General features: G+C 38.2%; 3 protein-coding genes across 3 annotated transcripts in view; 2 read left to right on the plus strand and 1 right to left on the minus strand.

Moving 5' to 3' along the window:
* Positions 1 to 553: 553 nt before the first annotated feature.
* Positions 554 to 5,971, plus strand: LOC139709178 (ectonucleotide pyrophosphatase/phosphodiesterase family member 5-like). Its single transcript, XM_071621132.1, has 6 exons — positions 554 to 851; positions 1,643 to 1,953; positions 2,443 to 2,680; positions 3,374 to 3,559; positions 4,366 to 4,597; positions 5,908 to 5,971. Exons 1-6 carry the CDS (start codon positions 554 to 556, stop codon positions 5,969 to 5,971), a joined length of 1,329 nt encoding a protein of 442 aa, XP_071477233.1.
* A 1,631-nt stretch (positions 5,972 to 7,602) lies between these two features.
* LOC139709179 (ectonucleotide pyrophosphatase/phosphodiesterase family member 5-like) lies at positions 7,603 to 13,438 on the plus strand. The gene is made up of 5 exons (XM_071621133.1): positions 7,603 to 7,876; positions 8,710 to 9,020; positions 11,046 to 11,274; positions 11,817 to 12,002; positions 13,155 to 13,438. The coding sequence occupies exons 1-5, from the start codon at positions 7,603 to 7,605 to the stop codon at positions 13,436 to 13,438; spliced, it is 1,284 nt and encodes a 427-aa protein (XP_071477234.1).
* A 2,264-nt stretch (positions 13,439 to 15,702) lies between these two features.
* The window catches only part of LOC139709180 (AP-4 complex subunit beta-1-like), a 30,375-nt gene continuing 29,122 nt past the window's right edge, over positions 15,703 to 16,955 (minus strand). Inside the window, exons 18-19 of the mRNA XM_071621134.1 lie at positions 16,652 to 16,787; positions 15,703 to 15,876 (exon numbers count right to left, since the gene is read on the minus strand). Coding sequence (XP_071477235.1) covers positions 15,703 to 15,876; positions 16,652 to 16,787 — 310 coding nt within the window. The remainder of the gene's footprint in view (positions 15,877 to 16,651; positions 16,788 to 16,955) is intronic.

Raw genomic sequence — 16,955 nt, forward strand, 5'->3', positions numbered from 1 at the left:
ATAAGGAATACACCAGGGATCCGTCAATATTTATCGATCGATCAAACCCCTTGCATCATACTGTTAAGCCATTAGTCTCACCAGAATTGACCATGAAATCAATATGGGCTGCTTTCTTCTCTTCGTAAATCTTATGTAAATCGTCTGCAATGAGCCCTAACTATGCTGAGAGGACCAATATCTAAATATCTTTGGCCTTCGACAATTCTTTGTTTAATATGTGTCGGCCCTTTCCAACTATAGATCAGAACATTAATTGTCTCAACAAGCAGGTTTCGCTTCGTCAAAATAATATATGTAAATATTTGTCAAGCGCACGTCGATGAACTTTATGACGTGAGAAGGCACGGAAGCAATTATATCGCAGCTGTTATTAATATAAGATAAGACAGAGAGCATAGAGCTATTCCAATGGCGTCCTATGTAACGCAACCAAGTGCATACCATGATAGCTCACGTGTTTGGCTCAAAGTCCATTTTATTTAACGGCGTTTTTAGTCTGTCATGTCTTTCATCCTGTAGAGGATACTAAAATAGCTTTGGTCAATCCAGAATGCTCTCCCGAGGTCTCTACATCTGGATCCTATTCATTAACACGCAGTGTGTATTGTCCAAATTTACATCTGAGACAACGGGCGATGATTTAAGCGAGCTCGGAAAATTGATTCTCGTTGTGTTTGATGGATTTCGGGCCGACTATCTTGAGAAACGTGACATCCTTCTAGCTTTTAACGAGCTGAGGGAAAATGGGGCCACAGCACCAAGCGTCATTCCTCCTTTTGCCTCCAAGACGTTCCCCAGCCTTCACAGCATCGCTACAGGACTGTACCAGGAGGCACACGGCATCGTGGGTAAGCGGACAATATGTCCTGCTATTTACAATGATTCATGGGTGATTTTGAACGCCGCCATCCCTTCTCCCTCCCCCCCCCCCTCCCGACTGTAGCATGAATTTACCATTTTGGTCCCTCTCCTCATTAATCCTTTGATAACTTATCACTCATTTCTATAATACGGAACATTTAATATCCCCACAGGTTTATAGTCATGTAGAAATATTACTTTTCGTGATCCTCAACTTGATGTTTTTGAACCATAAGTCGGTTATTTTGAGATGCATCCAGCAAGACTCTGTCACATCCATTTACTGAACAGATTCACATGATTGTATCAAAGGATATTGTAGTTTTCTTTTTGCTTGGTTTCTTCTGTTCTTGTAAAGAGAATCAAAGAGTGCGATGGTATAGGTACAGTGGCTAGGGCTCTTGTCTGGCACGGTAGTGGGGTTATAGTCTTCCAAACGTCGGTTTCCAAAGCGACAATGTCGCACATGACACAGGTGCACACTGACTTCGGACATATTTTGTGTGTGTGTATATATATATATATATATATAGGCCTAATTCTCTCTATGATTCTGTTTATATATATATATATATATATATATATTATATATACATACATATATTATATAATATAACGAAATAAACAGAATCATTGAGAGAATTAGGCCTACTTTATTTACCTTTTCCTGATATCTGTGGGCATCGCGTCCGTTCTGAGAGTCAGACAACGCAATATAACTATGAGCACCTCTTTTCTTTCATGCACATTGATCACCATGAACCCACTTCTCTGTTAGGAAATAACATGTACGACCCCGACTTCGACTCTACATTCGACCAGATGACCACCGATCCCCGATGGTGGAACTACGGCGGCGAGCCGATATGGGTGACGAATCAGCTAGCTGGCGGTCGTAGTGTGTCTACCTTCTATCCTGGTGCGAATGTCGAGATATCCGGTCAAACAGCAACCTATTGTCCGACGACATACAACGAGACGTATCAATACCGCGATCGTATCGATACGGTGATCGATATGATGAAAGAAGAGAGAACAAATCTCGGTCTTTTGTATTTTGACGAGCCCGGAACGACAGCACGAGTAGAGGTGAGGAGTTGAGGATCCAGAACACTTGACATTTCATAGACGGGAACATTTTCATCTGACATTTTTTAGACAAGACTTAAGTTTGTGGAATAAATGAAATAAAAGAAAACCCGATTCTCATCCTGTCTTCCGTTGAAAACAATATGGAAAACGAACTTATCAACTTTGCGTCCACGTGATGTCTTTTTAAGCACCCATATGATGTTATCCAACATTCAAAATAATGTCACAGGTTTTGCAATTAACAAATCCAAAACATGTCATGTGCAAATAACCTATGTTCATACAAAGTATAATCTGATGGCATATTTTAATAGCCTTTATTGAAATAATTCGTCACGAAAAACAATATCCGTATACATTTACGGTGTTAATATACAAGCTCGTTATCAGTGGTTATGCTGGTTTAAGAAGGATTTGGCCAAAATATAATATGAAAATAAAATCAAACAAGGTCGCTGACATAGACCAATCCAATATTCTCCGCAGGGGGTGGATTCCTCTTCTATTGATTTCACCTTGGGTTACCTCAACCAAATCTTATTCTATCTCATGGACCACCTCAATGAGGCCGGCTTGCTTGATAAAGTCAACGTCATTGTCACCGGCGACCATGGTATGACAGCCGTGTCCCCACAGAACACCGTATTCCTCGACGATCTGATCAACAGAGATCTTTACTACTACACAGACAACGACCCGGTGTTCGGTATCTGGCCCTATGAAAGTGAGTCTTCGAGATTTTACTCATAGACATCAACCTTTCCTTACTTGCAAGACACAGTATAGAGTCTCAATTTTGATATAACATTCAGTGAAACTGAATAACTTAATAACTTCTGTTGTTACTATATGCCTACCGTGCTTTTAAACAGTTTCTTGTGTTCTTGCCATAAGCTGTGGTTACAAATGCAAAACGACATGTATGGCATCGGAAACGAAATATACACGATTTTCGGAAGAGACATTGGTAGAGTATCGAAGTGATGGTGTCACAGTATTCTGTTATCAATTAGAGCTTGTTCCACGCAAAACACCTCACAAAATACTCTTGCACAAGGCTTCAGCAGAGGGTTGGAACTGGGTACGAGTATGGTTAGCAACCGTTATCATGATTGTATTCACAGATACTATGTTGTTTAGCACCAGTTTCCATAGCAATGAATGACAATTGTATCACACTTTGATACTCGTAGATAACACGTAAACAGTGACTACGTTTTTATTCTTTTATCTAACTTAAAAAGGTCCGAATTTAGAAAGGAAATGAGTTACATTTCATGACACAATTCAATGAATCAATGATGGAATAATGAAGATAATGCACACATTTTTGCTCATCAAAATAATTATTTAATGAACCATGATAAAATGAAAAACTTACAGACTATTTTTATATCCGTCGTCGTCGTTGTTGTAGGTGATGACAGAGCGTTGATATTCGAGGCTTTGAGGGCCGCTGGTCCCATGATGAACGTTTACTGGAAGGAAGAAATCCCAGAGGAATTCCATTACCGTGACAACCGGAGGATCAGTCCTCTCCTGATCGTCATGGAGGAAGGATGGCACGTTTGGACGAACATGAGCGTGGAGGGGAACTGGATGAGTAAGTTACTTTACGGTTGATAACATTTCAGTCATAACCTATAATTACTAGTAAAACTCCTATTTTTCTATTCGTACAAGCAAACATCTGATATACACACATATACATGGGGGCCAACCTGCACGTATATACAGTGTACACGCATACAATGACATACATTCAAATATACACATACATACATACATACATACATACATATATACGTATATAACCTGCATGCTGGACCTTTAACAATCAATACCAAAACACCTTCTTTGATATACGTTGACTTATACGTCAGCTTCAACAAGCAACGTTTGGAAATCTGTATCAATCATCAGTGACCAAGCTAGGAATACGTGTATTCCCCTTATTCATTCCAGACGTTTGGACTGAAAGTAATTGCATAACACAAAGATCTTCCGGTATACGCAAGGGTCGGTAACTTCCCGAGGTATTTGTCCGGTCATTTTCCGGTATAAGCGGGGAGGTGTACCGGGAAAGGAGGGGGTGGGGGGGGGGGGGGGGTGGGGGAATCAAAGGAAATGATATGTACATGAGTTATCGATAACTATACGGTCACAAGTATAGCATTCTAAGGTCATGTCGACGTAATGGAGTTAATTAGCACGCCAACAGCAGAAGTTGTGAATCTTGTCTTATTGTCCTTTCCACTGACCAACACTCCCTATAGGGCCTAATCATGTTATGTTTCAAGTATTCACTCCCTTTTGGTTTTGTGTGAACGATGTCGGCGAGTACTAATCAAGAGTCGCGTCACTTACAATCATTGATGTTTAATCTGAATTCGACATTTTTTTTTTCAGACATCACCGGAAACGATGGCTTCCTCAACACACTCCCTTCTATGCAAACAATCTTCATCGCATCTGGCCCCGCCTTCAAGTCGAACTTCGCCTTGACCGATTCGTTCGACGCTGTCGATATCTACAACTTGATGTGTCATGTGCTTGAGATAGACCCCGCCCCTAACAACGGCACACCCAGTAATATAACACCGCTACTTGTCAATGACGTGACCACCGTGTTGCCGTCTTTGTTAGTATTGATACTCAGCCTCACTTTGTGTTATAGTCTTTAGGGTGTGAGGGCGCAAGATATCTACAGGGCCTACATCGTTTCATTCAACGATCCCTTTGAATGGTATCCTCCAAAGATTCATAAAATAATCTATATCTACAGGGCCTACATCGTTTCATTCAACGATCCCTTTGAATGGTATCCTCCAAAGATTCATAAAATAACCTGTAAAAGTCTTACTTTGTTCAACAGGAGATAGGTCTTTACCAAATAATTAGAAATTGATCCAAGCACCAATGATCTGATCGATATTTCTTAGTGTATTGCTTATAGGGACTAAAAGTATACCGCTGATACGTTTGTGTATTCATAAGAATTATGATTCATACCCATATACTACACACATTTAATTCAAACTCCGCCGTTTTGCTTTCATCAGTCAACATCAACTTAATCTACATTACGGTATCGTTGCACATTGAAACTGTTATTTTGGTACATGAACTCAGAACAATATTTTATCATCGGTAACTTTTATTGACATGCACACAAGCACACTCACAGATGTCTACATTTATAGATAATATACGGCACATAACACGTATAACTCACATTTGACAGGGATACTCAGTATACTATATTCTACATGTCTAACGTTATTTGTATTCTGTGTGTTGTTTTTCACGAGAAGCATGACTGGTATTTGCGCAGCTTTGAAACTCCCTCACTCAGTTAGCATATATCCAAGGATGAAGAATAAGGCCTGCATTAACCATCACAGAGACTTTCTAATTATCCAAAAAGCTTCCAAAAGGCTTCTGTAAATTTGCCCTACAAGCAGTTTAATTTCACTTTAAAAGGTACCTTAATGAATCCCTAATAAAGTGTCTTCACATCATGACCAGAAAATGGCTTTAATGAACGTTTCCTTTTCATATAGATTCAAATCACCACAGTACATATGAATGTACATGTATACTTGTTCTTTAAAAGAAAGCAGTAATGCGAACGTCTTCATAAATAATACACGGTGCCTTTATTTACTACACATTAAGTGTACAGTGTACAGTCGTGTGTGCTACTGCTGTTCATCTAGTGCTTTGATGATTATCTGTGGAATGTTACCCTCGATTTTCATCTGTGGAGAAGCCCGGAGAACACCTAGAAAAAGTCCGAGTCTGTTAAGACGGCGGGGATATAACCAAACAGCTTACCTGGGTGTCCTCCGGAGGCTACCTCGAGTCTATATCCTGGACGGTCTGGGGTAAATTTACCCCGGGTCCTCCGGAAGCTACCCTGAGGATGTCCACCGTGTTGCGTCATAACAGGCACGAAGTAACAACGCTCTTCGGCAGTTCTCCGAAGACCACCCCTGAGTGTTGTGATCTGTAGTGAGATGGGGTCTTACCCTAGACCGTCCAGGGTATAGGCTCGGGGTAGCCTCCGGAGGACACACGGGTAAGCTGTCTGTTAAAATGCTTTCAAGGTTATTCTCACCGTGAGAAGCTAGATGATGTTACCATGATCGGAAATCTTGTTGCGGCCAGCGCACGCACAACAACATTCCCTACGTCTAGAAATGTCCAAACTGAGAAATGTTAGGGTGATATATAAAAATCCTTTACAGTTACTGAGTGCTGAGATTTTGTTTTTCAACTAAAATTCAAAATTCTTGGGAAAGCAATTCACTGACTGTGCAAGTTTTCAAAAAATGTGGGCAATCAGTGAAAATAATTGTTAGAAAATAGTGTTCATAATTGTTAGAAAATAGTGTTCACTGCAAATGCAAAGATATGAGTAGGGCCTACTGGCATTTATCGGAAAAGGGTGTGGATATGAATACAATTTGTTCAAAAATAAATCCAGCACGAAAGGTTTTTACAGCACAGTGATGGTAGCCTCACAAGTTCTTGACAGCATAGCGTATGATAAGATGAAGTACAGTGAGACAGTACTCGCTATTTTGGGTTCCTTAGTATTACAAACAACAACAACAACAACAACAACAACAACAACAAAATCAACGACAAAATCCATGACATCTTTTGACAAATTAAACCTTGTGTCTATACACCCACAACCAAGAATAGATTCTAGTTTTCATTTGTGTCTTGTATATTAAATACCATGATTAGAAGTGCTATACTATGCAGATTCAAACCTTAAGAAAGTTACAAAATGAGGCATGAAAGTATCAAAAGAATAATTGAGATGTCGTAATTCTACAAATTAATAGTTTCAGCAATATTCAATCTATATATGTATATTATGTATATGTATATATGTATCTATATATATGTTGAGAATTCACGTATTGGCTCCACGAAGAATCAAGAAATAAACTGGTAAATTACTAATGCATTTTTTTGCAAATAAAGAATGAGTTTATTCGACTCATTCTTTATTGGCAAAAAAAATACATTACCAGTTTATATAATATATATATAATGTATATATATATATATATATATATTATATATAATATATAATATATATATATATTATATATATATGTAATATACGAAAAAGACACATTACTTCAGTATACACATTTAAAAACAACTAGTTTGCCCCCGCCTCGCTATATTCCAGCAAATAAGACTACAATACATTTTACTTAGAAGACAACAATTTCATGACTACTAATAAAAAGAAATAACATGTTTGGACATTTGATTGTACAGCCACCAAATACTTGAAATGTTTATATATTTCTTAACCAGAATTTATAAAAAGATGAAATCATGTCATAAAGCAAATACTCGAGAACCTGAGCAATCTTCTTCGACCCCTACTCCTAGGACCCACATCCTTCTTCAAACAATCTTCACGCATAATTCATTTTCGTTTGTTATATCAGGTAGTTTGTTTTATCATAAGTATACAGAATATTAAAAAGCCATAGTGAATTGAATGAATCCAGATAAAAAGGGCTGGTATTTTTGTTACGTAAGATTTGAGTTACAACTATATCATTAGTAGACGATGAATACACACTTGGAACTATCCTTCACACCAGTAAAATGAAGTCAACTCGTTTCACTCATCCTGATAGGGAATCATCTACAACGGAGACAACGGGCGATGATTTAAGCGAACTCGGAAAATTGATTCTCGTCGTGTTTGATGGATTTCGGGCCGACTACCTTGAGAAACGTGACATCCTTCCAGCTTTCAACGAGCTGAGGGAAAATGGGGCCACAGCACCAAGCGTTATCCCTCCGTTCGCCTCCAAGACGTTCCCCAGCCTTCACAGCATCGCTACAGGACTGTACCAGGAGGCACACGGCATCGTGGGTAAGCGGACAATATTTGCTGCTATCGTTTGACTTTGAACGCCGCCATCCATTCTCCCCCCTCCTCCTCCCCCCCCCCCCCCCCACTGTAGTATGAATTTACCATTTCGATCCCTCTCCTCATTAATCCTTTGACAACTTATAAGTCATATTACACTAATGTGACATACTATATGCCCCATAAGTTGGTGTCATTGAGTCGTAATATTATTTTTGATTTTCAAGAATCCTCAACTTTGTTGTTTTGAGATGCATCAAGCAAGACTCGTTCAGCTCTATTTACTGAACAGGGTTACTAGTATCAATGGTATTGGGGTTTGCTTTTACTTAATTTCCTGGAAAGAGGAAAGAATGCAGTGGTATAGTGACTAGGGCTCTTACCTGGCATAATGGGTCGTACGATGGAATCTTGTCTTGCAGGCAAGTCATTGGACAAAACGACGCCGGTTAATTTCGCCAAGAACAACACTTGCATCGCTTGACACAGGTGTACATTGTCTGACACAGGTGTACATTGTCTTGACATATTCTTTCTTGTATTTTTTTTTTTTTTTGGTGTTAGATATCTATAGAAATCGCTGAGATATTTACTTTATCAACTTTTCGTCATTCTGTTTCATTATATTTTAAAGATATATAGGGAAACACCTATTGTCTGTACTGCTCCAGATTAATCCGCACAATCTGTAATTCTTGATATTTGCTGTATAGGCATCGTTCGTTTTGAGAGTACTCGCGAAACGCAATAACAACTAACATCTCGTTTCTCCTTGTTCAGGTTCTGTTTTTTTTTCTTAAATTGAATAAATCAATATAAACCCATGTCTCTGTCAGGAAATAACATGTACGACCCCGACTTCGACTCTACATTCGACCAGACGACCACCGATCCCCGGTGGTGGAACTACGGCGGCGAGCCGATATGGGTGACGAACCAGCTGGCTGGCGGTCGAAGTGTGTCTTCCTTCTACCCTGGTGCGAATGTCGAAATATCCGGCCAAACAGCAACCTACTGTCCGACGACATACAACGGGACGTTTCAATACTTCGATCGTATCGATACGGTGATCGATATGATGAAAGAAGAGAGAACAAATCTTGGTCTTCTGTATTTTGACCAGCCCGGAACGTACATACGAGGAGAGGTGAGAAATTGAGGACCTATTCTTTGTAGGCCAACTCCACTGTGCTAATAGAGCTTTTTTTTTTTTTTTTTTTTTTTTTTTAAATGGTAACAACGAGAAATCATTGCAGGTAATGATCACCAGATTCTTCGCAACATACAACACACTACTTGATACTTTGTAGACGGAGCATTTTTATCAGGATACCAGTGCAGAAGTAGCAACATCATATACATACATCATAATCCCAAGCTGTGAATGTACACTCAGCAAAAAAAAAAAAAAAAAAAAAAGAAGAAGAAAGTACACCTGTAAACACTTTTTCGAGTTCATCTTTCTCATAGACTATTCGGCTAATAATGGTGTTTTATATATCATATTAAAGGTAATTTTATTGGCTATAAACCCAGTAGGTCAATAAAAAGGGGAACTTTACGCATGAGTGAACACATCCGTTTTTCTCTTCCAAGGCACAAAAGTAAAAATAGCAAAAATGGACAAGTTGTTATTCAAGCGTGTATGCTGTTCCATATAAGAATGAGAACAAAAAACAAATTCAACACAATAAAAATGCAAATCAATTTGTAAATCGCAACCTATGATCTCTATAATATAACATAATATAATATAATATAATATAATATGATATAATATAATATAATATAACAATTCTTCTGTAAATATTGAAAATACGTTATATTATAATCTATATCATTGAAAGGACTGGCCTCGACTAGCCTGCACGCTATTGCCAGTTCTTTTTTGCCAAACTATATCTTAACTATTCATTGTTGTGACTTCGTTGACGATGTTTGTTTGTTTGTTTGGTAAATAAATCTCATTTCATTTCATTTCATTTCATTTCATTTCATAATGACTCTGCAACCCTCCAAAGATAAAGAAAGACAAAAAAATGATGGAAGAAATTGAAGAATCTTCTGTTAAATCCATAGTCAAAAGACATAACAGAAAAAGTACTGGTAACAAAGGAGGTTAAATTTGAAGCGTGATTCCAAATTAAGAAAATTTGAAATGATATTTGGTTCCTAAATTTATTTTATGCATTCTTAAATTCCTTAAGTAAAAGGTGAAATGAATAAATTCTATCGATTTTATCACCTTTGCGGCTTACTCCCAGTATCATCTAAAGTTTGAATTAATAGAAAATTCTTATGTTCCACCTTCAGTTTCCCCACCATGCTTTTGTTTTAGAATATAAAGAGAAACAAGGGAATGAGAAATTATTTCTGCTATTTAATTCATGTCTCTCATTGCGTTAATTTGTCTTTTGTTATTATTCTTATCCTGGAGGGCACTTGCAAATGAATTTCAATTTGTCAATTTTTGCAATTTTTACTTTTCTGCCTTGGCGGACAAAAATGAATGTGTTTACTCATGCGTAAAGTTTCCCTTTGTATAGACCTACCAGGTTGATAGCCAATTAAATAATCTTTAATATGGTATATAACACAATGATTTTCATCAAAATCTTCTATGAAAAATATTTATTGGAAAAAGTGTTTACTTTCTTTTTTTGCCGAGTGTATATTATCTCCATGACAATCGTTGTGCGTATTCTTTTGATTTTTTGTTGTTGTTGGTTGGAATACATAATAATGAACCAAAAAATATATATATTCTCACATTCTGTCTCAAGATAAACACAAGATGAAGAACAAACTGATCAAGTTTTTAATCATGTTAATATTTTAGCACCATATGGTGTTGTCGTGAGTGATTTTTCTAACTTTCAATAGTCACAAGCGTTTTGGCATTCAAAATACAGTTGTATATCATTTCTACATAAATAACACGCAATTGAACTGTACGCCTCTACGTTCATTATAAAAAAAGAAATCCATTTGTGGAGTATTTGAATCGCCTGTACTGAAGTATTGTCACTACATACAACGTCCGCATTTATCGACTGTCTTATGTGTTCTTTATACAATCACATTATGCATAAAATCATACTGATTTGAGGATTTTACCGAACATGAAAATTAAACCCGACGGTTATATAGACCAATCCAACCTTCTCCACAGGGACCAGATTCTGATGCAATGTTGGGTTACCTCGACCAAATCTTATTCTATATTATGGATCACCTCAATGAGGCTGGCTTGCTTGATGAAGTCAACGTTATTTTCACCGGCGACCATGGTATGACAGCCGTGTCCCCACAAAACACCGTATTCCTCGACGATCTGATCGACAGAGATCTTTACCACTACACCGACAACGACCCGGTGTTCGGTATCTGGCCCTATGAAAGTAAGTCTTCGTGATACACGTATCTCTCAATCGCGGTGCACACTCAATCATAATACAGTGTACCTCATTTGGAAGAATTAAGAGGGTCTCAAATATAAGATTCATTGAAATTTAAAAAAAAAAATGAAGATTTCTATTGGAACTGAATGAAAAAATACAGAGGATTTCCTTTTCTACTGCTGTATTACTGTTTTAAACCATGACTTGTTTTCTTCTCACACTCTCATATAAAGATTAGTAGGTATAAAGGGAATAGCTATTCTGTAGTTATAATGGCAACTCGATATAGCATCTAAAACCCCACGAAGTAGGAAGGGTTTGTGGAGGTGATAGTATGGAAACTTAATGACTAGCCACAAAAATGTTTGACCCAAAAGGGGCGAAATTGGAAAGGGAATGACGTACTTATGACATGATTCGACATCAACAACTTATATTACAAATTCTTTTGCTTATCAAATGAGAAAAACAAAACAAAGCAAAAAAGTGTATTACAATGAATAACTTGATTATTTTCATGTTTGTTGTCGTTATTACTGTAGGCGATGACACACTGACAATATACGAGGCTCTGGAGGCCGCTCATCCCAACGTAAACGTCTACCTAAAGGAAGACATCCCAGAGGAATTCCGTTACCGTGACAACCGGAGGACCAGTCCCATCCTGATCGTCATGGATGAGGGATGGCACGTTTGGACGAATAGGAGCGTGGAGGGGAACTGGATGAGTGAGTTTTGTCAGCATTGCTTCACACTCGGTTATACATTATACGAGTAGAACACACTTATTACAGTCCAACCTCTCCTATCCGGCTTCCCTTTTTCCGGATCTCTCTATAAGGACGAGATCTCGCCGTGATATTCTTTTAATCTAACAATAACGGGAAAAGGGGGGATTTCAAACTCAAACAAAATTCGTACACAAACTCACATAAATTACATAATTTTTCCAACATAATTAACATGCATTTAGAGAAAACTTTCATCCAAAATAGCAAGCATTCAGACATTAACTACTGCCAAATTTTATTTTATAGGAAGCGGCATATCCGGCCAAATCCCGTATCCGGATGAGCGCCGGTCCCGACATGTCCGGATACGAGAGGTCGGACTGTGAGACAAGTCTTTACACACCTGCCCTTTGAGAAGCAATTAGTTGGCGGTTGAGCAGTAGTATTTGCCATTTTCCGACAAATTTACTGAATCTGAATAATCGATACCAATACTTCCGTGTAATTTCATCCATACATTTGACTTATGGACGCCGGTTCCAGCAAGCAAAGTTCGGAAATCTGTACTGATAAAAACAAGAATGCTTTTATGCACTCCTCTTAATTATTTCATGCCGGACGTATGAACGAGAGTGATTCCAGAACATCAACAACCCCTGACACATGTTTATCATTAGTATGTGTGTTCATATAGTGACTGTGCAAGTCATTCTTTTTTCAGAATATACACGCAGAAATAAAGTAGCCCCTACATTAAAGAAAATTGTCCCGGGGAATTGTCACAGAATGGTGCTTGCATGAAAACATAATGTACTGCCACTCTCAAAAGACATGACGCATGCACTACCAATTGTATCAATGGAAATCAGTACATATATTTACATCGCATTTTATTGCTAAATACTATCACAATGCTAATAGCATTCTAAAGGCATGTCGACGCAATGGAGCTAAAAATGTACTGATAACGTAGAATTTATTCGTCAAATTTAGTCCTTTTCGCGACGCAGCTCGCACGCAGTTATCCCTGTATGTATACCGGTACTCAGTTTCGGTTTGGTTTTGTGCTAGCATATTGTCGGCGAGTGAGCAAGAGTCACGACAGTCACTGCTATTGATGGTTAATCTCAATTTCACAAAATATTTCAGATGACGCGGGAAATGATGGCTTCCTCAACACGCTCCCTTCCATGCAAACAATCTTCATCGCATCTGGCCCCGCCTTCAAGTCGAACTTCGACTTGACCGATTCGTTCGACGCTGTCGATATCTACAACTTGATGTGTCATGTGCTTGAGATAGACCCCGCCCCTAATGACGGCACACCCAGTAATATAACACCGCTACTTGTCAATGGCGTGACCACCGTATTACCGTCTGTGTTCGTATTGATTCTCAGCCTCACTTTGGGTTATAGCCTCCTTACTCGGTAGGGTGTGAGGACGCATGGTATGTGACTACAGTTATGTGTCCTCAAACAATTCCTGTGAATTTAGAATCCTCAAAAGATTCATAAAATACTGCATAATATTGTCTTCCCTCAACTAAGAGTAGAAAACTCTGTACCAAATATGAAATTGATTGAAGTGCCAACATCCAGTCGATGTTATATAATAGTACAATATATTGTAGAAATGTATGTAAATACGTTGTATAAATCATATATAATTGCATATATAATATATGTAATTATATATACGTGTATATATTTACATTAATTGTATAAATTGTATGAATTATATAAAAGTATGTGTACACGTATACATTTCATTCGGACATAGCACCAAACTCCACTGTTTTGTTTTCTTCAGTCTATAACAGCTTTAATCTTATCCGCATTTCAGCACTGCACAATAAAACTGTCATTTTTGGTACTAGAATTTAGAGCATATTGTTTATCGTTAATATAAAATATGCACACGAAAGACACGAAAACACATTCACAGGTGACTACACTAACACATAAAACTTATAACTCACTTTTGACAGGTAAATATTCTTTATTTCTAACATCATATGAATTCTGTATACTGTTTCTTCAAGAAGCATGACCATCATTTGTGCAACTTTGTTTAGACACTTCATTATATTCCCTCACATTAAAGGTATTACAAGGGTACAGGTGACACATATACGATATATACCATCATGGCGACTAAACTGATTTTTGCAATGTATTCAGATTTCACACCTTTTTAGTTTACAAGGACTGCTTGCAAATGATCCCAAAACTTGAAACAAGGTTACTGTAGATTTGCAGTAAAATGTGTTTATGAATTAAACTTTGTCTGCATTGGCTCTTTTTTAAGCTACTTTCGTGAATTCACGATAAAGTGCTCCCTATCATAGCGTAATCAGAAGTCCTTCAAATAGATTTCATGAATGCCTCCTTCACCAAAATTCATAGGGACAAATCAATTGCATACCAGGTACTTACTGTATTTCTTATTTCTTTAAAGGTATTTCTATCATATCTGGGCAATCGTTCATGGGGAACCTATTGTACAACTGACACAAGTTAAAACAAAGACCTCAAGAATTCCAGTTTTCTTTCGTCATTCTGAAATTTTGAATAAGCCAAACATTAAAGCATATAAACATAATTATATAGATGACAATTTCAGTACCTGAATTTTTACTTTGTTGTAACAAGGATCCCCGTATTTTGTTATTACCATGTTTGTTACAATGGGAGTGCACTACCTGTACTATCACTATTCATTTTGACAATGATGTATTTGGCAAGCAGCTGGCATTACACTAAGACACACAAGCCTCTCTGTTGGTGGAATCCTTCTGGTGCGGAGCTCTCAGCCTCACTTTCATATCCTCATGTGAGATGCAGAGGGATGTAACTACTGGTACAAGATTGACCTTTTTTTTGAGAACTTCCGCCCTTCTCACTCTCACCTGATAGTACAGGCTACAAAAGGCAGTAGCTGAAAGTTCAAAAGGTCAGTGGGATACTGACCCAACTTCTCTCATCCCACATCCTGTTTGTATTTTGTCTGACCGATTACTCTCCACTTCCTTGTATTGTTCATCTCTCCCCTTTGTCACTCTACTCTGACCTTGACCACTGAACCTTCAAGCACATGTCCTCTACAGATGGATGGACATCAGGAAAAGGCCCCCACAATAAGCAGATTTGGGATGCTTGCTGTCAAATTTCATCCTCACAATATCACAACATTTTCTACATTTGACAATGTATAAACCATACCTCCCTGTATAAACTCAGCAATGTGACACTGACACAACAGATCATATACAGTGGATGTTACTGAGGATCATTGCCCTGGCTGTGCAATTTTCAATTCAATCTTAACCCTAAGGGGGAGGGGGGGGGGGATTCTTTGGGGGCTAAATTATCCCATCCCTCAGATCTCGGGCACTCCTTGACCGATTGTGACCAATTGTGGTGTCAGTGTCCCATCATGTATTTTACCATAATGCACAGTAAAATTTATGGTATTTATTATAAAATTATGCAAATTTTCTTGTGATTCTGAATTTTCCCATTTTGGTTACCACATCAGGAAGAAATGTTGTTGTTGGTTTTTTTTCTACTTGTAACTGAAGGAAAGGTGATATTCAGTGTATGTTTTGTCAACACATTTAATTGAAAAGTGGTAAATGCTAATGCAAATTAGAGACAAATGAAACTGAGAATGCTGCCTCAAAACTCCCTACAAGCCTAAATCTTTGAGGGGTCAGCTGCCGGGGCGGATGAAAATGCCTTCCTGCACAGAGCCACTGCCTGGTTGGAGAGAGCTGGACCCCATCCATCCTCTGGCTTGATGCAGACTGAGGTCTTCCCAGAACTCTGGTGGGTGGTGACCTCCAGGAGGATCAGCCCGCCAGACAAAGCCTGCAGAGATACAGAGCAGAAAACCACCGAAATTGAAATCTTTAAAGAAGCTTTTATGAAATAATTAAAGAAGACTATATACAAGTGTCTTTTATCTTCCAGTTAGCACTCATATTGTTACTTCCTCCATTACACTAAAATGTTAAATGGATTGACGCATATGGTTAACATAACATGTCATCACTGGTGAGCAACAAATATAATACAGTATATAAAAATAACACTGATTTGTGTGAAGAGTACTGATAATGTCTAATAGGTCTATTTTACTAGAAGCACTCTTTATAAGTCACCATAGAAAAATTGTTTATTCGTTTTATCATAACAAAAACTAGTCAGTTCTACACAAACTGTATATCTTGGTACACGTACCTTTAACACTTGAAAATCATAGAAAATTGACAGCAAATGGTGAAGGAATATCACACATACGTTCACTAAGAAATCTGGTCAAAGATAAATCATAAACCATACAATTTCATTCTCTAGGACAAAGTCCTGAAAAACTTCTTCCCCATGCTCAAGTTTGTACAATCCTCTACAATTAATCAATTTGGACAAAATGATTTTGCTGATGCAAATTGAAAGCTTCTCATGAGCTCATCACAAGAGATATGTTATGGTTTGGCAAATTGCATGTTTTTTCTTTCTCATAAGAAAGACGTCCATTACATTCACTACAGCAGCACTACTAACTGAACCAAAGCCAGCTCATGGCAGTGATCAATTTTAAAAACCCTTGACAAATCAAATACTCTGCATGTTATGAGAATACCTTTGCATAGAGGAATGCTCTCCAGGGGTCAGCTTCTTCTGGTGTCGATGCCATGGTGTGGAATCCTAAGCTGTTGAAAGCCTGGAGTAATGCTGATGGCTTTCTCTCTCTCCCCAAGGATGCCTCAAAGATCTCACTGGGGAAGAAAAGATGGGCACCATAGAATTATAAAGACACACAATGATTCCAACAACTGAAGTGGTAATAGCTATGAAGATGGAAGTAATGATGATGACACTGGCGTAGCCAGGGGGGGGGGTGGGGGGGGGGGGGGGCAATGGGGGCGGTCGCCCCCCCCTAAGAT

The sequence above is a fragment of the Diadema antillarum genome, unplaced genomic scaffold (genome assembly GCF_040938485.1).
Source record: "Diadema antillarum isolate AM-2024a unplaced genomic scaffold, OU_Dant_1.0 seq00001411_RagTag, whole genome shotgun sequence".
Taxonomy (NCBI): domain Eukaryota; kingdom Metazoa; phylum Echinodermata; class Echinoidea; order Diadematoida; family Diadematidae; genus Diadema; species Diadema antillarum.